Source organism: Mauremys reevesii, linkage group 7 (assembly GCF_016161935.1).
Source record: "Mauremys reevesii isolate NIE-2019 linkage group 7, ASM1616193v1, whole genome shotgun sequence".
Classification (NCBI taxonomy): Eukaryota; Metazoa; Chordata; order Testudines; family Geoemydidae; genus Mauremys; species Mauremys reevesii.
This window is the reverse complement of record NC_052629.1, coordinates 115,174,926-115,198,907: the sequence shown is the minus strand read 5'-3', so window position 1 is coordinate 115,198,907 and position 23,982 is coordinate 115,174,926. Positions and strand designations below refer to the sequence as shown.

At 40.7% G+C, this 23,982-nt stretch overlaps 1 protein-coding gene and 1 long non-coding RNA gene across 9 annotated transcripts in view; one reads left to right on the top strand and one right to left on the bottom strand.

Moving 5' to 3' along the window:
• LOC120368761 overlaps positions 1-23,982 on the top strand; it is a 193,780-nt gene that overhangs the window by 62,049 nt on the left and 107,749 nt on the right. The gene's annotated exons all lie outside the window — the stretch shown is intronic.
• Positions 12,015-23,982, bottom strand: part of PDZRN3 (PDZ domain containing ring finger 3) — a 204,537-nt gene continuing 192,569 nt past the window's right edge. Inside the window, exons 6-10 of the mRNA XM_039481271.1 lie at positions 21,594-21,692; positions 18,558-18,620; positions 17,176-17,277; positions 15,124-15,240; positions 12,015-13,693 (exon numbers count right to left, since the gene is read on the bottom strand). Coding sequence (XP_039337205.1) covers positions 12,146-13,693; positions 15,124-15,240; positions 17,176-17,277; positions 18,558-18,620; positions 21,594-21,692 — 1,929 coding nt within the window. The 3' untranslated portion in view covers positions 12,015-12,145. The remainder of the gene's footprint in view (positions 13,694-15,123; positions 15,241-17,175; positions 17,278-18,557; positions 18,621-21,593; positions 21,693-23,982) is intronic.

Below are 23,982 nucleotides of genomic sequence, written 5' to 3'. Positions count from 1 at the left end.
CACAAGAAGCTAATTTGGCAAGATTTGTAGCCAGTCCATTTATGGGGCCTCAGTGTGAGGCGATAAGGCTGAAATCTGCTGTTCCTAATACAACAGAGGGGCAACAGCAACCAGCTCACCTCTTACGAGAGAATCTTCCGGATCCAGGGCTGCAACTCTGGTCTGTGGGCTGAGGGAAAATCAGAGTCCAATTTCTGAGGCATGAAACAGTTCATATTATAAACTTGTTATGTGAGATGTTGATGACTTGAGGTCTAACGCTTTGCTGGGAATCCGCACATCCCTTTGGCAGGCACAGTTATTTATGAATCTGTTAATAGAATGGCTGCATTTTAGGCTGCTATGCCCCTCTTGATGGCACTAATGCCCATGCTGGGAGACAGAGTGCCAGCTGTGCCTAGTCCTTCTTGTACTATTTCAACACACTGATGTTCATCCATTTAATTTGGAAATATTTCTGATTGCTCATCAACACCATATGCAGGCAACTGGAAGTGCCGTATTGACTGTTGACTTAATTTTAAAGTTGACAGATTCTACATTAATGTAGAACACGGGGAAAGGATTTTTCTCTGTTTTGGTTCTGTTTGCAATTTGTGGGGGAGTTTGATGTATGGCCTCTTAATGTTGCTGAGCAAAGCATCTTCCTGTCGTGAGGACCGATTCTGCTTCCACTGAATAAAAGAAAAAACAGGATCAGACCCACAGAGCTGCCCTCAACACTTCTGCAAAGGACCTAGAGGTTATACAGTGAGCCAAGAAAGGACAAAAATACAGGTGTTTCTTCACCGGCATGAGCCACAAATACACACAGATTTGTTGTATGATTTCTTTGTCCTAATAGCGCGAAGCCTTTTTTGTAACCTTGTTGCATCACATATATTCGTGCAGTAGTAGTTATTTTGGTAGGGGTTATGGGGGGCAATGCTTCAAACATGTGTTCACTGAAAACTAGCACAAGACAAGAACACTGGGAGAAAAGAACCATTTTTTTGCTCTATCCATGCCAGAGAAATAGTCCTAGAGAAAGTGGTTGTGCAGGTAGCAAGGTGGAGCTATTGCCCACTGTGCAAACAGGGCTTTTTTTAATGTCTCTTTTATCCATCTACTGAGTCTTGTCCTGACTTTGGATTATGAGCTTCTGGGGCAGGGACTACCTTTGTGTTGTACAGTGCTTGCGGCCTCTGAGCATTACTGTAATACAAATGTACAGAGAGAATTTTCATACAGATAGTAAGAGAGACTGGCAAACCTTGTAGATCCACTGAAAAACACTTGCTCGGGAGGGAGGTGAGAGATCGTATATGAAAAGGATCAGTGTCTCCGAAACAGGGGCAATCTAATGTATGATTTTGGGAAGGGAATGGTAGAATCTACTGGGAAAGCACCGCAGCCCTTGTTCCTATTTTGAGTAGTTAGGCAGGGAGAAGCTTATGGAGTTTCTTTGAAAGGGAGTTTAAATGTGATAGAGCAGCAAAGCTTGCTCTTGAATAGTTCAGTAGAGATGGCTTTATCTGTTGTTAATTTGGCATCCTTGCATGCTGGAACCTTACACCGTAGCTGATACTTTTGTTTCTTGTGGAATTTAGTTGGCCAACATCTCACTGCTTTTACTTTGGGCTGCTTATCTCAAGCCCAAAGACCTGGTATGTGTTTGATAACTTACGTTTATCTAGAGCTATGCAGAGAATTGACGATCTCTGATTCCCTGTGTTTTGATATACTTTTATTAAACAATTTTAGTTGGATTTGTCTTTTGTGGAGTCCTTGTTTATGGCCTTTGAAACTAACAAAGACCTGCTCAGGTGAAGGATGGATTATCAAAAATCAAAGCTAGCTCTCCTGAAAGGGACAATGGAATCTTGTCCAATCCAGGCTTTGCTGAGACACCTGGGTGGCCCACATACCAATATGAGAGAGCTTTTTCTTTGAGTGAAGGTCACCAAGAGTTCACTTTTCCAGAGGAACTCTTACTCTCTGTTAATGGGCCTCCCTGTTGGATGGTCCTGCAGTTGCTTACAGTAAAAAGGCCAAATTGTCAAATTATTTTAAAATTCTTCCACAGCAAATGAGCCTAAGAAGACAGACAGAATGTTCTCTCTGAGTCGAACTAACCATTGCATGACTCCAACAACAGAGGTTATGTCACCCTGTCTCACTGCCACAGTTAAGGATTTATCAGCATTTCCATTTTGAACCTCTGTTTCCAGCTGGGTGTCAGCCTTCAGGATTGTATTGTTTTTGCTGTGCTTCCTAAAAGCTTTTCATAGCAAGCCATTTAGCCTTTCTATGGCACAGGCATGAGACATTTCTCAGTTTGGATTCTCTAGTCTCCAAAGAGCAGGTTTAGGTTTGAAAATTAAATTTTGCATGCTGACAGTCCTGTGTCTACTGTAGACTAAGTCCTTCTTTTGGTACCTAAGAACTAAACCTCAAAATTAAAATGCACAAGCAGAGCCAGCCTCTTGTGGGTGGGTGGGTGGGAGCTTGTGAAATTATTTCCTGCAGATCTAAGTGATTCCTAATCACCGTTGCATCCATTATAACCAAAGGATTTTGGAGATGATTCTGTATGGGCCATTTCAAATTCAATTGACTCACTTTATCCATTCAGATAATAAATGAGGCTGGGGCAGGGTTGTGGAAATCTTTGGCCTGAGGCCAGCATCCTCTGCTGCAGGGGAGATATGGATCCCAGCTGTTTGGGCTGACTTGAGTTTGATCTTTCCTTTGTAAATACAGGTGTCTGGAGAAGTCATTGCAGAAACTTAGTTATATTTCAAATTAAATTGAACCTATGGGGTAGAATACGAGTTATTTAGAGATATTGGCCCAGATTGATATCAGGCTATTGACTCAAATGGAGCTACACCAATTTATGCCATCCCAGCCTGTGACCCAGCTACTTTGTAAAGCAAGGCATTACCAACATTTTGTTTGTTTTCATTTTTCATTTGCACTTGGTCAGACCTCAGTCTAAGAAATGATTATTAAAATGAAAGTTTTCACAGAAAACTGGTGGAATTGCCTTTCAGTTTGGGACTTGGTCAATACGCATACTCTTGTGTTTGATATGCTGACCTAATAATCTAAACAATATAACTCAAGTAAGACTTCACTACAGTGTTTGAGTTAGAATTGCATGATATTCAGTATTGATGCACTGAATGAAAACCTGCACTAATATATATATATATATTATATCTATATCTAATATCTATATATATAGACCAGTGGCTCTCAACCTTTCCACACTACTATACCCCTTTCAGGAGTCTGATTTGTCTTGTGTACTCCCAAGTTTCTCCTCACTTAAAAACTACTTGCTTACAAAATCAGACATAAAAATAGCAGAGTGCCACTGCACACTATTACTGAAAAATTGCTTCCTTTCTCATTTTTACCATGTAATTATAAAATAAATCAATTGGAATAGAAAGATTGTACTTACATTTCAGGGTATAGCAGTGGTTCTCAAACTAGGGCCGCCTCTTGTTCAGGGAAAGCCCCTGGCAAGCTGGGCCAGTTTGTTTACCTGCCGCGTCCACAGGTTTGGCCAATCGTGGCTCCCACTGGCCGCGGTTCACCGCTCCAGGCCAATGGGGGCTGCAGGAAGCGGTGCGGGCCGAGAGACATGCTGGCTGCCCAGAAATCTATACAAAAGTGGCTGTATTAATTTTTCTACATCTGCCCTAGTCCCTCCTCCCTTGACAAGCACACACTTGATTATAACCCAGGGTTCAAGGCAAGGCTGGGGCCCAGAGGAAGCATGGAGGTGCAGGACCTCAGTATGGAAGGGGCCCAAACCCTTTACATGGAGAAGCAATGTCGCTGTTCTAACAAAACAAATTGGGAGACTCCACCAAGAGGAAATTCAAGGAGATTTCCTCTCCTCCATTGCCCTCAAATGGCTTTTTTAGTAGGAGGGGCTGATTATTCCTGCCGCACCCACCCACCCCTATAGTTTGCATTGGTGGCATTGTACCATTGTTGGGACAGACCAATGAAAGCTAACGTATTGGACCAAATTCTCTTCCCATGTATACCCCATGCAGCCCCAGCAACTTTAAAGGGAACTGCCGTAAGTTTGACATCATGATTATTTTTATTTTACACATGTCAGACCAAATTCTGCATGAACTCATGCTCTATGAAGCCCCATTTAAGCAGGGAACAGCTCCTGGCCACAATATAAAGGATGATGTATAACAATACAAGATATTTATTTGAAAACAGGGTTTGAATCAGCATGGAATCACCCAGATCAGATGCACATTGGAATAGAAAAGCCCTGAACCAAACCTAACAGCGTTTTGTTGGTTTTTTTTTAAATTAAAACAAGAGATCTTGCACATTAAAGATCACAAATAAGATGAGGTAGGACTACATATCGCCTAGGGACTGCTGGTTGGAGAACTAATTAGGATTATAAACTGAAAGTATGTAAATTAACCAAAATATAATTATCTGCTAGTGGCCTTCGGAAATAGGTTACAGGATACTTGTTAGCAAAATTGCTCTAATGCCTGGAAGCCAAATAAAGCAAGCCATAAGCAATTTAAACTCCTCTTCTTTATTTTGTTTTCAATTGTTTTCAACACAGTCCTTGTATTAAGGATTTATTTGGAACATAAACTAATTAGAAAGAAGTCAGGAAACAAAGGTAAGACACCAGAATTGTCACAGCAGATGCTGTAACTCAATGCAGAGGTCCCTGTACTTGATTAAATTCCTCATTGCACCCAAACAAAAAAAATTCTGCTTGGGGTTCCATCATGGTTGGATTTTACTTCCCTAGCAGGCATTTTTTCTTAGGCTTCCAACCAGAGTTAATCCTAATGAGGGGCGGTGTTTCTAGTTGAAGACAAATTCCCAGGAATACAGAGTTTAGCTTTCATTAGCTAACAATTACAAAGGTGTATTCATCTTTTAAAAGGAAACATGCGGAACTAATGGCACTTTAAAGAAATGTGTCTATCAGGATGCAGAGTAGCACTGGAGTCAGGTGCTTCCATAAGGAAACTTGTCTCTGGCTCGTGATCCTTGTTTCAGCCATTTTCTATGAGATGGGCAGCTCCATGTACTGATGAAGCTGAACAGTCAGTACATCAATGCATAACTTCTGTGGGTCATGTGTAAAGGACAGCTGGTAATTGTGATGTTGGGCTAGGGGACCCTGATGCATGGGCCTACCCCAAAGCCCACTGGTGTCAATGGAAAGACTGCCATTGACTTCAATGGGTTTAGGAGCAGACCCCATGAGATAAGGACAGATATTGCTATCGGAAGGTGTTTGATGTGGCATCAGTGGAGCATTCACATCTCACAGCTGTAGAGGAGTGAGGCAAGTACAACAGTGCAGTAGTTTTTTATGTTGGTTCTGAGGCAAACTCCATGCTCCCTCCAAGCTAGCCTTTGCCAGGGGCTGAATGATTTTGTCACCCAACAAGGCATTGCTGGAATGCCAGGTAGCAGAATTTGCTGACCAAGTTGATGGGTGTATTGTCAGTTGTGACAATGGGATCATGTTGGTCTGGTGCTGGTTAGTACCTGACCTCCATCTTTTTCAGCCTGATCGTGAAACCAAACATTTTAAGGCACGGGCAAAGTGGTCCACAATAAGCTGAATATCCTCAAGAGCATATGTAATGAGGGCACAGTCGTCAGCAAACAGGAGCTCTCTTAATAGCTCTTTGATTACCTTCGGACGGGCCCTGAATCACTATAGATTGTCTAGACCTCCACCCAATCTAAACTGGATGTGTACACCTCTATCAAGGTCCTAGAATGCAAACAAGAGCATGGCTGAAAAGACAATGGCAAAGAGGACTGGAGCCACTACGCATCCTTGTTTGGTGTCATTGGTGACAAGGAAGACTTCTGATGAGTCACCACACTCCATGATCCTGGCCATCATGCCATCGTGAAATGAGCAAATGACAGCAATCATCTTCTCTGGGCAGTCAAATTTATAAATGAGTTTCCATAGCCCCTTCACCATGTTGAAGGCCTTGGTCAGATCAACAAACACCATGTACAGGTCCTTGTTCTGCTCATGAGCCTTCTCTTGTATTTGCCGGGCTACAAAAATCATGTGCCCATGGTGCGATGGCCAACACGAAAGCCACACTGTGACTCTGGATACACCGAGTTCACTAGGAGAGAGACAAGCCTGTTGAGGACAATCTATGCAAGAATCTTTCCCGTTATAGACAGCAGTAAGATTCTGCAATGGTTGTCACAGCTAGATATGCTTCCTTCCTTTTGCATAGATGGCCTAGGAAAGCATCCTTATACTCCTGGGGTATGGTACCCTATTCCCATACAGTCTTAAAAAGCTGGTGAGTTTCTTGTTCAGGGGGCACCTTTACATTTGTACATTTGAGGTGGAATGCCACCATGGCCTGGAGACTCATACTTCTGGCTCCCCACATGCTCAGTTCCACAGAGGGTCTTTTTCCTTACTAAACAGATCACTCCTTCCATCTTTATTCATAAAAATAATATAAAATATAAAACATCTACTCTTCTAAGCCACCATGCTGAGACAATGTGTAGAAATGTGACATACCTTGGGACTAAAATCCTTGGGAAAATAAGCTAATCAAACTAAAACTCAACAGTATATATCCACCTGCAGAAAGAAAACAAGGAACAAAATTTAAGGTTGGCCGACCAGTGTAAATCAGTGCGTGAAGAAAGTGTATTCATTTCTCAATATCTTGAATGTTTGAAGGGTTTTTTTTATAGGTATAGGATATTTCTCAAGTACATGTGGGTTGTTTTTTTTTGATGGGGAAGGGAGAGTGTTAGCTGGTAGCCACTGCTATGTATTGAGGGTATATAATAATAATACACACTTCCAATCTTAATACTTTTTAAAAAGCATTTTTGGGGGGGGATTTGGCAATAATTTGGATACACTCAGAATTCATACAGATGGACTTTGCATAAGCGAAACGGGCAAAATGAAGAATGTTAGAATTACAAATTTTATCCAGAAGGAAATTCTACCTTTTCACTCAGCTTGTCAGCCTCACTAGTTGAAAAGGCACATTTCTGCTGCAGAGATTACTTCTGCCAGGAGTATGAACAGCCTGTGCTGACAAGAAGCGGCTGGTTGTCATTGCTATCATTCTTGTATGCACAAGAACATGTGGATCATTTCCCTTGCCCACTTAGCTTGGAATGCCACTTCACAGATCATAGAGGGCCTGCCAAGATGTCTTCCCTTGGATTTTAGGGACAACCTGTGTGTGGGTAGAAAACATTATTTTCTGATATTCCATCCCTGCACATGGATTTTCTTGTAGGGATCAATGTGTTTCAGGAACCAGAGTGATGAGTCAAGTTATATTCAAAGTCTTATGCAATTTCATGTGATTCCTGGGAAGATCTTAGCTGAAAACATTTCCTGTATGCAAAATGGATTGAATTCTGATCTCATTTTTCTCCTGTGTAAATGAGGTCAAAATTGGTATAATAGTATGGTAATCCCCAATATTCCTGTTCCAAGCACTACAAAAGACTGAAATCACTCCTTTCACCATTACAGTAACTACTTTGATAAGGCCAGAGAAAAGAGTGGTGTTAATAAACATTTTCATAAGAAAACTAGCTGAGAAAGCAAAATCTAAAGAGCTGCAGAATCCATTGTTTGGATAAATTTGGCAGAGATGTGCTGGATGACTAAAGATTCTAATATGAAAATTTGATTTTTGCTCTTTTTGTGGATTGCAATTGTACTAATAGGTAAATGTGATTTTAAAATGTTAGAAACCATGACTTGTGTTTACTAATAAAAGGATCCAAGAAAGGCATTGGTGACAGAGGAAATCTGTAGCCAACAATTTGATTTAAGAATCTTAGAGTGAGTAAATTGCATATTTCATGCTTTGGAATAATTTATCATTTCTATATTTAAATCTTTTCTTCCAAACACAAAATAATGTTTCCTGCTGTTCTGTCAATATTACATATTATAATACTTGGACAAAAGGAACCACATGAGAATGTTGTTCTAAAGGATCATTTTATATATGGGAAGTGTCTCAATTTCATTTTTTTCCCCATCAGAGCATTTCAGGTCCCATTCAAGAATTGCACTTTGATGACACACACATTGGTACTGAAAATGTGTTTATAGCAGAAAAAAATCAGGTTTAAGTATCTTTTAGTGCATGGCTTGTAGCAGGGATCATCAGCCTCTGGCACACGGCTCGCCAGGATAAGCACCCTGGCGGGCCAGGCCAGTTTGTTTATCTGCCGCGTCAGCAGGTTTGGCGGACCACGGCTCCCACTGGCTGCGGTTCGCCATCCCAGGCCAATGGGGGCGGTGGGAAGCAGTGTGGGCCGAGGGATGTGCTGGCCGCGGCTTCCTGCCTCCCGCATTGACCTGGGACGGCGAACCGTGGCCAGTGGGGGCTGCGATTGGCCGAACCTGCCTATGTGGCAGATAAACAAACTGGCTCAGCCTGCCAGGGTGCTTACCTTGGCGAGCTGCATGCCAGAGGTTGCCAACCCCTGGCTTATAGCTTTGCTCTTCCACCTAGCGCTCTAAATTTTATAAGAGGCAATATTATGACATAGTTGATGTTGTTATAAGTGGGTTAATGTAGAATCATAGAAACGGAGGGATAGAAGAGACCTCAAGAGGTCCTTAAGGCCAACCCCCTGTGCTGAGGCAGGATCAAGTAAACCAAGACCATCCCTGACAGGTATTTGTCTAACCTGTTCTTAAAATCCTCCAATGATGGGGATTCCACAACCTCACTTGAATGACGATTCCAGTGGTTAACTACCCTTATAGTTAGAAAGCTTTTCCTAATATCTAACCTAAATCTCCGTTGTTGCAGATTAAGCCCATTACTACTCGCCCCACCTTTAGTGGACATGGAGAACAATTGATTACTGCCCTTAACGTATTTGAAGAATGTTGTCTGGTCTCTCCTTGGTCTTATTTTCCCAGGACTAAACATGCCTGTTTTTTTAGCCTTTCCTCATAGGTCAGGTTTTCTAAAGCTTTTATCATTTTTTGTTGCTCTCCTCTGGACTTTTTCCAGTTCATCCACCTCTTTCTTAAAGTGTGGTGCCTAGAATTGGACATGGTACTCCAGCTGAGGCCTGGATAGAGTTGGACAATTACTTCCCAGGTTCACTTAACAACAATCCTGTTAATACACCTCAGAATGATATTTGCTTTTTTTGCAACTGCATCATACTGTTGGTACTCATTCAATTTGTGATCCACTATAACCTCCAGATCCTTTTCAGCAGTACTACTGCCTAGCCAGTTATTCCCCATCTTATAGTTATGCATTTGATTTTTCCTTCCTAAGTGCAATAATTTGTACTTGTCTTTACTGAATTTTATCTTGTTGATTTCAGACCAATTCTCCTATTTGTCTAGGTCATTCTGAATTCTAATCCTGCCCTCCAAAGTGCTTGCAATCCTTCCTAGCTTGGAATTATCTGCAGATTTTATAAGCCTACTGTCCCCTCCGTTATCCAAGTCATCAATGAAAATACACCTCTACCTCGATATAATGCTGTCCTCAGGAGCCAAAAAATCTTACCACATTATAGGTGAAACCGGGTTATATTGAACTTGCTTTGATCCACTGGAGCGCGCAGCCCCTCCCCCCTGGAGAACTGCTTTACCGCGTTATATCAGAATTTGTGTTATGTTGTGTTGCGTTATATTGGGGTAGAGGTATACTGAACAGTACCAAACCCAGGACTGACCCCTGTGGTGTGCCCCACTAAATATACCCTCACAGTTTGACAGCAAACCATTGATAATTACTCTGAGTATAGTCTTTCAACCAGTTTTGCACCTACCTTATAGTAATTTTATCTAGACAACAGTTCCCTAGTTTGCTTATGAGACTGTCATGTGGAACTGTGTCAGGGGCCTTACTAAAATCAAGATGTATCACATCTACTGTTTTCCCCTATCTACTAGGACAGTAACCCGTCAAAGAAGGAAATGAGGTTGGTTTGGTATAATTTGTTCTTGACAAATCCATGCTGGCTATTCCTTATAACCCTATTATCCTCCAGGTGCTTACAAATTGATTGGTTAATAATTTGTCCCAGTATTTTTCCTGGTACCAAAGTTAGGCTGACTGTCTATAATTCCCTGGGTCCTCTTTGAGAAGCCAAATTAGAGCAGCCTGAAGTCAGTGATGGAGTGTAGGAATCTTCTGCTGAGGGCACCGTGTTGTAAAAATCATGTTATTTCTTCTATTCTGTAGCTACGAAGGTGGTAATGCTTTGAAACATCTAGGGTGAAGCCTTGGGGCAGACCCTTAGCTGGTGTAAACTGTCATAGCTCTATTGACTTGAATGGAACTGTGACAATAAGAAGCGAGGATCTGTTTCCTAATATCTATGGTAGCTTGCTGAGGGGAATAGCAGATATATATTTACTACTGCATTTCAAGGTGACTTTCAAAGTATTAAAAAAAATTGACTTGTACATGTCGTTTGATTCCTGATAATGGACAAAATAGGCCTTGAAAGGTTCTTTAACTCCTCTGCCCATGCTCTCTTTTCCCCTTTAAAATATCAGGAATGTAAAGTTGGTTCTTTTCTAGTTGCTTTGGAGGAAAGATGTGTACAGTGAAACTTAATCTGCCATTTGAGGGTCCTTTATCCAAAATGTTAATTTGTCATTGCAGTTAAATAATTGTTAACAAAACAGATTTGAATAGCCTACAATTCCCCTTCCTACTCATTTTCCCTGCTTCCTCTCTTAGCAAATTCGATGTCACCATTTCACTAGATTGCTAATATTTGTAGAGTATTCCAGCCTAGACCAGACCTCAATTTCTAATAACAATCAGAAAAAAAAATTAGGAAAAAAAACCCCAATCTTTTTTTGAGTGGAGGAGAAACCCACAAACAATTTTCAGGCCACCTTTATATATCATAAAGAAGAAGAAAACAAAAAACAAAGCAAAAAAACCAAAATTCCAAGCCCCATTTCTTTCTTTCCTTTAATAAATGCTCTCTATCAGCTGAAATAAGATTTAAATTTGTGTTTTCTGATTGTGGTCCTAGTATGTGGACTGAACTTATCCACAGAAATCAACAGTGGTTGACTTGTATAAAGAAGGTAAAACATCTGCAGTGCATTTTTGTCATGATGATTTAGAATCTAGTAGTTTGTCCAATTGGTCCTCTACCAAAGGACTCTTCTACTGTCCTCTAAGCAAAGGCTTACTCTAAACAATATAACTTGAATAAGACTTTGCGTTAAAGAAAAAAATCAAAACATATGAAATATAAAACAATAATTTATTTACTTGTTAATGTTTGTAACTAATGATTTCATGAAACTGCTTTTATAATTCAGTACATTCAAATCTACAAAGCAAACAGTTATTACAATGGGCATTTCAAATTACACAAACTGTTTTGTGTAAACAACTTAGCTGTACATGCACATTCTTTCAACAGGTTGCAACACTTGCAAACATGCTTTAAAATCCTTTAAAGCTGCAGTATAGTGTACTTTGCCTCAGGCCTTTCAGCTGAAACCTATATATTTCCTTTAGATACCTTTTAAAAAGAAAAATGTTTAAATGCTGATCATAACTCTAAAGCCTGCTGGTTTGATAAATGTTAAATATTACAGGAGAATGACTCTATCAGGAGTTCAATACTTTTGCGATTAACCTTGAGCTAAATATTGATAAACAGCAGTGTGTGCAGAAGTGCACAACAGCAAAGTAATATCACAAAATATGCTTTCATAAAAATACATATTTGAGGTTGCTTTTGTGTTTTTAGGCAAAGAAAAGCATGTGTAACCTTTTATATGAATACAGTTTAAACAAATTATCTGCTTAAGTACGGTTAATATGTTTTCTGATATTTAAACACTTGATGTAAAAGGTAATGAGTAAAAAAGTACAATCAGTATTCCAAAAAGTTGCATTAATATTGCCTTCAAAAGGGATAGGCGGGTTCTGTCTCCACTTTCCAATAAAGAATGTTGGCACCCAAAGTTGTAGAATTCAGTACTTTAATTATAAAGTTGATGACTGTATCTTATATACAAAAAAACTTGCCACATTGAACGAGGCAGGGATTTCTACCCCAATGGTAGCGTTTTATGTACATAATTCAGCAATGGTGATTATACAGTAGTCACTGACAGGAAGGAATTGTACACTCTTGTGCCATCGGGGGACTTTGTGCCATGGGTTAAGAGTTCTTGGATTGTCATCCAATTATCAAAGATTTTTTTATTCCTTTTCTTCATCATTTTTTTGTGGCTCAGTTCAATGATGTTCATCTCTTTCTTTTCTTCTGCACCTTGCTGTTCCTTTAAACAATCTAACCTGCTCTGCATCATAAACTCACGCCTCCTCCTCTGCTCCTTCGCTTTCACCAAATGCTGCTTCCGTTCCTCCTTGCTCCAATAGCGGCCCATCTTCATCTCGCTTATAGCGTCGTCATCTGTCGTCATACCGCTGCGCTCTTCCTTTATCTTTATGGCACGTTCTCTCAGCAGCCTGTCCCTGACTGGCCTCTTTGTGATGTAGCGGGTTCCATCACTCCTGACCTTGACTTTCCATTCCATCCTGGGTTCACTCTGGCTTGAAGAATTAAAGTCTTTGCACATGCTCACTAGGCTCATTTGGCTCTGTGCATATTCCACGGCTGATTTCTGTTGTATCAGCTGCATGTAGCTCTGATAGTGCTGAGCGTGGGCCGGGATATGAGCGTGTTTATAGGGAGAGTGATGGTATGGAGAGATGTAGGAGCCAGCCAGTTTCTGAGCTGGGCTTTTGCTTCCATCACTGGCTTTTCTCTCTTTGCTTTCCAGCTGCCTGCCAAGGTCTGGATCTTTAGGTGACGAGAGATATTTAGCAGAGCCGGATTTGTGACTTTCTGAGCTAGGTAGCAAATTCTTCTGGGAGACATTGTATGCCACTGCCCCCTCATTATCTTGACAACTGCTGCCTTCTGCAGTTCTGCGCAGTGAATTGTCAGGGGAAATCTGCAGCGTGAGCGGTGTGCTGCGACAGCTCTCGCCTGTATTATACGCACTCGAGCTATCCTTGTCAGATTTCTCAGGGAGCTCTGTAATGTCTGAGAGCTCGTGCCTGCGCGCATCAATGCTTGTGTTGTAGTTACGGAATCCGCTGTGATGGAGCATCCAGGGCTCCCGGTATTGATCCTTCAGCTGTTGCATTTTATGAGCTCTCACGATATTCAGACACTCCAGCTCAATATTCCGCAGCTCCTCATTCAGCATCTCCAGCTCCCTGTCAACGCTTTCGTGGTCACTCTTACTTATATCCAGGGCACTGTTATGATAATACAGACTGTATGGGTTGGCAGACTTGACTTGGCACTTCAGCTCCAGCAGTTCGCGGAATCTCTCACATTCGTCCACTGGGATGCTGAGGAAGTCTGTGTCTGTGCAGTCGGCTGAGATAAATGACTCGTTGCTGAACTGCATGTCACCACTTCCTAGAGTGTCATGACTGTACACCAGCTTCTTCTGGCTTCCTAAAGTGTTAGAGGAAGTGGTGTGATCATCGGCGTTATTCTCTTGCTCTGAGCTTTCATCATTTCGTGTGCTCTCATCTGTGCGTCCCACACCGCTGTCCTTCTCGTGCTGGTTAGATAAGATAGTGGCTGTGTCTGTGGTGCCTCCATCTTCTTCATGCTTCTTCTAAAATAAAAAAGTATAAATGTAAAAACTAAAGACAAACTAAAGAAAAACTAAAGACAAACTCTTTGCGAGTTTAAATAATAGATTAAGAAAACTTATCAGTCATTGCATGTTCACTTATTACCCCAGTGAGTTTAGGAAACATATCATGGACCAGATTTTCAACAGAGCTCAGTGGCAGATTTTCAATTGCTCACACTAGGGACTAGCTTTCCGAAAGCTCTCCACTCCCATTCAGATGCTGAAATTAGGAACAAATTTAAAAAATTGCTCAGCATTTAGCAGTTCCTACTGTGATGCTTATGACCCAATGTGCTGAGCTCTTTTCAAAAATCTGATCTCTTATTTTTGGGAGTGAAATAGGAGCAGAACTCTCTTGAAAATCTGGTCCCAATTTTAGATCATGGAATGTTTTAGAAAATTCTGGCTGAGAACTGCAGAATTGTATGTGAATTAGCATAATTGCAAATGCATTATCATAGAATATCAGGGTTGGAAGGGACCTCAGGTGGTCATCTAGTTCAACCCCCTACTCCAAGCAGGACCATCTGCAGACAGATTTTTGCCCCAGATCCCTAAATGGCCCCCTCAAGGATCAAACTCTCAGCCCTGGGTTTAGCAAGCCAATACTCACACTACTGAGCTATCCCTCCCCCTGTATATGTGTATGTCAAGGAAGTAAGATGGTCTTGTGATTAAAGTTCTGCGCTGGGGCACAGGAGATCTGGATTCAATTCTTGGCTCTGCCACATACTTTTTGTGTGATCCTGGGTAAGTCACTTGTTCTCTGCCTCAGTTCCCCAGGTGTAAAATAATACTGCCTTTCTCCCACCTTTTGCCTCTCCTGTCCACTAAGATTGTAAGCACATCGGGGCAGAGATCATTTCTTATTATGAGTATGTACAATGAATAGCACATTAGGGCTCCAAGATTGGCAGGGACTCTAGGTACCACTGTGATAATCATTGTCCTTGACACTCTTTGTCTTTGTCACTATCAAGTCTGTTAAACCTGACTTACAATTAAAGCTGATTCAAGTTTTCAAACACATGGAATGTTCTTTCCAGAACTGATTTATGTTTACTAATTAGCTTCCAGTCCATCTTGCTAGCTATCATGTATCTAATTCTATTCATCTCAATGACCACAGCCAGAATGGTGGATTCCTATGAAGAAGGCTATTAAATGCTTGAACTGTGCTTGTTTTAAATGGAAAAAACAATAGCAGATTTGAAAATGTATGCTTATTGAGATGAAGTCTTCTATGCAGTTTGCAGATATCATCCTGGAACATCTAGATTTTGCAGAGCCCCCTTTCTGCTTAGATCATCATTAAAGATACTGGTTGGTTCATTCAGTTGAATTCAGTATCAAAATCTCAAGTGCGGTGTGTGATGTTTTGACAAGGCTGCACAATGGAGTGGCATTACCTGCTGAAGCATGCTGGCAGTAAACTGCATTGCCTGGTGGTGCTGTTCTTCTAGCATGTCCATGTGTAAGTCATCCAGAAAATCATTTCTGTCATCATCCATCCATCCTTCATCCAGCTACATGAAAGGGAATAAATAAATAAAAAAAACCCACACCAAGCATTGTCATAAAGATGAAAACTGACATAAATATATGCTCCCTCTTTGTGGAAAATTATCAGGAGATCAGGGGAGCTGCTTTCTGCAACTCTGCTGTATATCACTCTGTCTGGCCTATCAGTCCTCATCCTCAAAGGAAACAAGCACACTTTCAAAAGACAAGCCTGGGAGCTTAAATTGATTAATCTGCGAGACACTAAAAAGCATGGGCTGAACAGAGACACTGGATTGATGGCTTATTACAACAATCTGTAATCCATTAACCCCCTTTTTTTGTCTTATGACGGCAGAGATGTTAATGGGCCACTCTACCTTGAATAGTTCTTTACTACTTAGGCTAAACAATCTGTTCCACCTTGCTTTTTGCTGTGACCCTGGGAGTACTTTCCCCAGACCTGAAGCAGAGCTCTGTGTGGCTCCAAAGCTTGTCTCTCTTCACCAATAGAAATTGATCCAATAAAAGATATTACCTCACCCACCTTGTCTCTAATGTCAGGGGACTAACCTTGCTACAACTACAATGCCTACATGGAAATGAACATGCATCTCTTCTTTATGTGCTACTCTAAGGACAAACAATGACCTGCCACAAGGAGAACTTTCAGGATTCAATCTCTTCTTTGCAGGAGGCTGCTTGCATTCCCAATAGCAGGATCTGGTCAGCAATACTATATTTGTGCTATTTGCTCAGTTTTTAGAATACAAATCAATTCTAAAAAAAAAAAAATCTCTCTCCTTGTCTTTCCTCAAAAGTCCCTCCCCCTTACTGCCTCCTGCCTCCCCGCCAAATTCCCTGCTGTTGCTAGAAATATATGGTAGTTATTTACTTCTGAGGTGGGTGGTGGTTTTGGTGCATGTAGCTAGAATATATATATATCCATGCCACACAACTCAAAAATATATATATATATATTCTATACTCAAATCTACACTTGCATCTGAAGAAGTGGGTATTCACCCACGAAAGCTCATGCTGCAGAACGTCTGTTAGTCTATAAGGTGCCACAGGATTCTTTGTTGCTTTTACAGATCCAGACTAACACGGCTACCCCTCTGATACTCAAATCTTGAACCTATTGCTTGACCTGGGTGGTCAGGCTTGGTAGATGCCATTCCTGGAAGTACTGAAATGTCCGGTTTTCTAGGGATGTGAAAGTGGCTACCCTATCCTTCCTCTCCCACCTCTCCAAGGAAAGAGCAGGAGTGTCCAGGTAGCTGTGGATTCTCCAGACTGACCCTCACCCATGCCCCACCGCCTGCATGCCTGATCACAACAGTTTTGAGCAAGGGGGACACATTCACAGGACAACTCTAGTACTACTAATAACTATAGTAAATGCTGCTGAATGTGTGGGACATTCAAATCCTAGCCCTAGAGTAAGCAGGGTAGGTTTCAGTTTCAAACCTATGTCTTGCAGCTGAGAGGAAAAAGCCATCTAGGTTAGACCTGACCAAAATGTCAACCACACTTTATATAAAGGCTCCATTTATAGATAGGACACAAAGGGCCAATAAATGATTAATAAGTGCTGGTTAATCAATTGCTATAGAGTATTATAGAGATCAGTATGTTATTTGTAACCATGGCATGTAACTATCCACAACACCTTCTACTGATGTATCTATAGCCATCTGTAACAGGTACTCCTCAGATCTGTTACATGGTTAATCATTTATTAACCCTTTATAAATTGAACCTTAATATTAAGTGTGGCAAAATATCATAGTGAACTCTCAGGAACTTATTTCATGTGTTGTGAGTGTCTCCAGTCTAACCATATATTACTTTTTTTAAAATAGAAAACGAAACCACCTCAAAATCCGGTTACTTTTTTCTAGAATGCAGCTTCTCTGTTTTAAATTTACAGTAAGTATATAGTAGTCTTGCTGTACCTGGATTTCTGGTCTTGCTACAAGTAAGGAGACATTCTTGCTCTCTTCACTGGTTAGAAGTGCCACAGCTTCTTCTCGGTTCTGTACCTCTATGCCATTAATCTAAAAAATATATATAGTAAAAAACCAAAAATGAAGGGGAAAAAAGTGAAATAATGTTGCCATTTGGATGCTCAAATTCCATTGTGGTGGGGCCCATTGAACTGCATGGCTAGATAGATTCTCATATGAGACATGCTGCATATTATCTCTGTACAAATCTGAAACAGTAGAGCATGTACATCTGTGTTGTGGCAGATATTTTGATGGAGAACACCTGAGACTGGCATCTATTCCATATTTTTCAGTGTGTGTGTGTGTAGCTATATGGAAGGAGTCTTGTCATAGAGCTGGAGCCAGACAAGAGGGGAGAGATATGAGTAGAATCACAACAACAGGGAACCAGAATAGTTTCATAACTCTGGATATGGCCAAGGGGATAGAATTTCCCAGTGAAGACCATACCGGCAATTAAAAAAGAGGTGGACTTCTAGCCAGTATGATCCTGAGCAGTGAAGATAAATCACTCCTGAAATAGATGCTGTGTTGTGGGAGGACTGCTTATGCTGGTACAGGTATCTGTGTGTCCACATTGTCATAGCATCAGAAGAACTATGCTGAAATGGTTCTTATGCTGTTCCAAAGAGAAGAATAACTGTTGGAAAAAGTGGACGGTTTCCTTGGTAGGAGACAAAATTAAGCATGGATGCATAGCAGGCTGTGCTGGAAAAAAAACGGGTTTTGCTGGTAAAATATTCTAGTGTAGACCAGGCCTAAGGGTAGGCTAAAGAGAATGAAAATGAGGCAGTTAGCTAGGTGCAGAATACTGGCTAACTTTTCATTGCCACACAACTCAAAAATGACTCCTCCAGTTTTACTCAGCCTTTCAAAATAAAAAACACTTTGGGCTAGTACACTATATCTGCAACTTGAACCAGGCTACCAAAACTTGTCCCTAAAGGGTTTACACTGAGGGTGTCTAGATGGAGAGACAGTGTGCAGTAAGCTGGGTTGTAAATCAATCGTGCACTAACCTGCTGCACCCAAATTAGCTGTGTGGACCCTGCTATCATGCACTAAAGGGAACTTTCAGTGCACAGGACCAGGGGTCTGCATGGCCAGTTAAACCCCATCTCTAGACAAGCTCTAAACCTGAAAAATGGTAGCTCAAAGGAAAATCTTGGAGGAAAGTTACAAGGGAGGGCAGAATTCTTAAGGCTATAATGGAACGATTCACTGCAGCAATCCTCAAATAAAGTGTGTGAAGCAATTTGATGTGTAAGTTCAAATGGCTTCTGTACATCGCGGAATGCAAGTAATCTCTGAATTATTTGCACACATACTTGAATAATGCGATCTCCCTCCCGCAGGCGACCATCTTTCGCAGCAATGCTGTTGGGATCAATCTGCAAAACAAAAGACTTGTTAACAGTATAAACTGATGCAGCAGGCCCAGAGGTTCTGGGGCTATGAACTGCCAGGCCTAGAGGTGCCAGGGCTCATCCCGGCACAAATTAAGCACTGCTCTTATATGCTATGGCGGTTTACAAGCTCATTCTTTCACCTCCCATTTTAAACATGATATTTGCACTGCAAGTATCATGGGTTAAATTGAGATGTCAGCATCCATGGTTTTTACTTCATAAATAATTATTAGAGTTCTCCCTTGCTTTCATGAGAAGGGGGGAACCACACATTTAAAATGACTGGGTTAAATGTAAAATGTTCTTCCTGAAATGAGCCTCCAGAGAAGACAGGCTTGTATTACATATTAGAAAAGTTTCTGCTTTCATAATTAGCATTTTAATTTTCAAATGCAGTTATCTGATCTCTGCCTGCAATTCTTTTACATGGAATAATAATGGAAGGATTAGGCCCTAATTGGTATATTGTAATGGAGGAATATGTTACATTTAAGTTTGTTTTTCCCAAAATAACTATTTAATTTGAAATGGATCCATGAGTGATAAAAGGTTAGCTAAGTCTATGTATAAACTACTGTTTGTTGTATAAAAGGAAGCACAGAATGTCAAGCAGGCATGAAATATTCACTTGCAACCTAATAAAAATGCTTGCAATTTTATTCTATTTATCTTGGTTTTCAGAGCAATGAAAAATAGACATCAGATGCATTAAGAACATTAAGAATTCTTGGTAAATTTAATCTGAAGTTAAATACACTGTATGGATCTATTTCAGTAAACATGAGAGTTAAGTGTCAATATAATGATTGTGGTGCCCAGGGACAACATTTTTTTAAGGAGCTAATGATCTGACATTACTAAAAATATACATTTTTATTTCTTGGTAGAGAGGATGTGGCATTTCATGTTTGTTGGCACTGTCACTCAAAGAAACAGGTTTTTCATTAAAACAACTGGGCCTTTTCAGCTTGGAAAAGAGGCAACTAAGGGGGAATATGATAGAGGTCTACAAAATCATGAATGGTGTGGCTAAAGTGATATTTACTCCTCTAAATAACACAAGAGCTGGGGGTCACCAAATGAAATTCATAGGCAGCAGGCTTAAAACAAACAAAAGGAAGTACGTCACACAATGCAAAATCAACATGTGGAACTCATTGCCAGGGGATGTTGTGAAAGCCAAAACTATAATGGGGTTCTAAAAAGAACTATATAAGTTCATGGAGGCTAGGTCCAGCAATGGCTATTGGCCAAGCTGGTCAGGGAAGCAACCCCACATTCTGGGTGTCCCTGCTAGAAGCTGGGAGTGGATGACAGGGGATGGGTCACTCGATAATTACCCTGTTCTGTTCATTCCCTCTGAAGCACCTGCCATTGGCCTCCGTTGGAGGACAGGATACTGGGCAACATGGACCATTGGTCTGACCCAGTGTGGCTGTTCTTATGCAATAGTTCTGGAGTAAGGCTACATCTACACTAGAAACTTCAAAGTGCTGCCGCGGGAGCGCTCCCCAGTGTGAGAGAGCTCTCCCAGCGCTCCTGGTAATCCACCTCCACGAGGGGAATAGCTCCGAGTGCGGCTCCCAGTGCTCGGAGCCTGTCCACACTAACACTTTAAAGCGCTCAAACTTGCTGCGCTCAGGGGGTGATTTTTCACCCCTCTGAGCCAGCAAGTTAAAGCGCTATAAAATGTAAGTGTAGACAAGCCCTAACTCTCAAGGTGGTAGAAAGGCAAGCGTACAAAGCATGTTTTGCCCTTTGATATTGTCTCCAGATTATGTTACAGGATTAGGCAGAGGTTCTCAAATTTAGGGGCAAAACTAGAGTTTGCTTGGATATGATTTGTTACTGAGAACAATTTATTAGAAAACGAAAAAGGTTCTATTTTGCTCAATGCTTTTTTTTCAAAAGATTTTGGGTTTTCAATGAAAACATGAAAAATTTCATCAAAATCAAAGCGTTTCCATGGAAATGTCCATTCTGACAAAAAAAATAATTTTTCGACCAAAAAAAAAACCCACCATAAACTTCACTTGGGAAGCCGAGAACAGATTTTTGTGGGAGTTACAACATTAGTGACACCAGAACCAGGCTTTTTATGTATATACTGATGACTCCTTCCAATTTTTCAGCCTTCCCATATGACTGTTTGTGGGATTTTGCAATGGTTAGTGCTTCTCTGAACAGTGCTGTTCCATTGGAGAGAACAACAGGCCAGTCATAGGAGCTTGATGTGAAACATTTTATAGTAGAATTATATAATCTGTCCATACACGTACAGCACTCCCGGTTATTAACATGGAGTATAGAATATAAAAAAAGTATAGCATGGTGCAGCTCATATCGAGGCCACAAGCTACTGTAGCCCTCTGACTGCATGGATGGGTGGGGGTAGTTACCTTGGGTGGGGGCTGAGGGGAGGGATCAGATTATGTGGGAGCCTCATCCACACAACGGAGAGTTGGGTGAAAGGGAATTGGTGCCAGATTGTCTAATGATGGCAATACCTGATTTTAAAGCTTACCAAGACTAATGGAAGTTCTGTGGGTGGCGGATCTAGAACAAATGTGTAGGCCTTAAATTGCAGAACTATAAATATATGTCATTGTTAGAGAAGAGAGCGCAGAAGAAGAAACATAGATGAGAAACGCCAGAGGGAATTTGTTTTCTGTTTTAAGATACAATCTTGTCTTTGGACATGCACTAAACTGAAATACTGGCTGAAATCTTGGCCCCGCTAAAGTTAATGGGAATTTTGCCATTGACTTCAATGGACACAGAATTTTACCCATTACTTGGTGGAAAGGAAAATAAGCAATTATCTTCCAATTATTCCACTCCCAAACATTTTTGGAACATCACCAGACATGACAGAATAGGATAAGGGATGATATTTTTCTTAGCCTTTGTCTTACAAAGACAAATTGTACCATATGCAGAGCAGCTCAGTCTTACCTCGCTAACATAAATACCAATGTCATCTTCATCATCAGTTCGATAACATACAGTAAGTCCGAGCTTGTCCTGGCTGTTCACTCTATGCAAGTCCACTTCCTAGGCAAAGGAAAGGATGTTCTGAATAAGACATCAGTGAGTGATGAAAGCAATTTTTCAAACGTAATGAAAATATTTTGCTTCAATGATATACTGGATCTCTTTTCATTTTACTGTGAAGACCATGTTAACTTACTGAGTGAAAAGTGGATTATGTGCAGACAATCAATACCTAGGGCATTTTTGACCCTTCAATCAATATAAAGTCATTTTGAAAATGGACCTTTTATTGATCTTGAAGAAGAAAAATTACCTATATTTCATGTGGTGCCAAGACTTCCAATGCTAAAATATTTTAGAAAGTATTATTTCAATATTTTCCATAGGTTGCATATATTTTCCTATGAATAGTGCAACATTTGACAATATTTTCTGATTTATTTGGAAGAGTACACCATACTGTGTTATATTAATCTTCACAGTTTTGTAACTTTCAGAGAGGAACGACTTAATAAGTTGCTAAGAAAAGAAAGAAGCTGGTGGCTGCAAGATAATGTATTTTCAGCAATGGATGTGACAGTGGGTGTAGAAATATATTTTTAGCTTTGCCAGAATGTAGATTGAGCACACAGGCCACACTATACCATTCCAGCATTCTCTGGTGGCACAGTTAGTCTTGGGGGAATGTAAGTTTTCATTTAAAAAATATTAAGATTCTAGACTTGTGAAAAAACATCCTCCGTTAGATTCTCCCCATGTTCATGTGCCCTGGTCCATCAGTACAAAGGTTGGTAAAGCCAGTTAATATGCCCAGCTGAGTTTTTTTCCATAGTGCAGAGGCATCTCCAGCTGGCACAGTCCGCATAGCTGCCTCCTCCCTCTGCCTCACCATCTGAAGAGTGGTGTGCTGAGAATCACAGAAAATTTCAAGCATTCACAGTTCTCGGACGTAGGACCTTGCCTGGAATCATGTCCTAGTTGTGGCCAATCTGTGATTCTGCTGCATCACTCCTGAGAAGGCTTCCACAAGTGACATGAGGAATGATGTCCTTTCCTCCCCACCACAGATAGGTAAGCAATGGTATGGGTAGCAAACTGTTTTTAGAGGGCCCTGACAGCTGATTAATGGAGTGCAGCCTTGAAAGAGGCCATATGTTCTTTGCAGCCTACTCTAGGCTGCATGCAAAATAAAGATGCTGTGATAGAAACCTGCTGTTGGAAATGGGATTAGAGAGAGCTGAAAAACCAGTCAAAAGCATGGGATCAGAATGAGGGCATGAGCCCATGTATGAATCCCTGAACTTTCTCACGACGAGACGTGAAGAAACCCTATCTTAGCAACTTTTGCTGCTTCTTGTCCATTCTAATGTAAAAGTCTTGATAACATAATTGTTTCTGAACATCTCTCAATTTCAACCTGCGGTGCCATTCATACAGGGAAAGACAATGAAACAATCTGATATGAATAATTTATTGGCTTGTCTATATGACAGCTGCCCAGATCAGCAGTCTCTTGTTATTTACTTGTCAACATGTGTAATTGTTTTTTTAAAAAACCACACCATAGCAGTAAATGTCAATGACATTTCAGATGATATTTAAATGGTTTCAATCAATAGTATCCATGGTGAACTACAGCTTCCCCTCTCCCCTCTTATGTTACAAAAAGGCTGAACACCTCGCTCTAATTGCAGAATTTTTCCATATTTCTAAAGCTTTGCCATTTCTAGAGAGGAGACTGAAACTGCTCAATAGGAATGATTAGATAAAGTGGGGCTGATTCTGATCTCAATTATGCTGGTGTACATCCAGAGTAACTCTTTTGAAGTCAGTGGGTTTATTCTGGATTTTATGGGGGAGAATCAGGCATTATGCCCCTAAATTAGGCTTAGCACAGTTTTTCTGTATTTTTCTGTGTACCTTAACAAAGGGGCTTCATGTCTTTAAGAGGGCTTTATGCATTCTAAGCATCTGAGAATGTGGCTGTGAAGAAAAGAACAAGAGATAATATTTAGCTGCTGTACAGGATCGTATTGTCTTATATCTGCAATGAAAGAATACAGAAAATTTTGAAACACTTTAGCCTCGTTAGATGGATCCTATTTGATGATTAATACTTTACTATTTTTTTGGGGAGGTGGACAAGGTATTTGTCCATTCTTGCTTATAGCTTATATTTAATGATACTCATTTGTTTCAATGCATTTTATATAATTGTGCATTTTAATACATACGCATGAGAGATAGTCTGATGTGACATATTTGGAAGGGGATAAATCACCTCAGGGAATTTTAAAATATATATGAGGAAACCAATCTTTAGACAGGTGGCCTTTTGAAAAAAAAATCC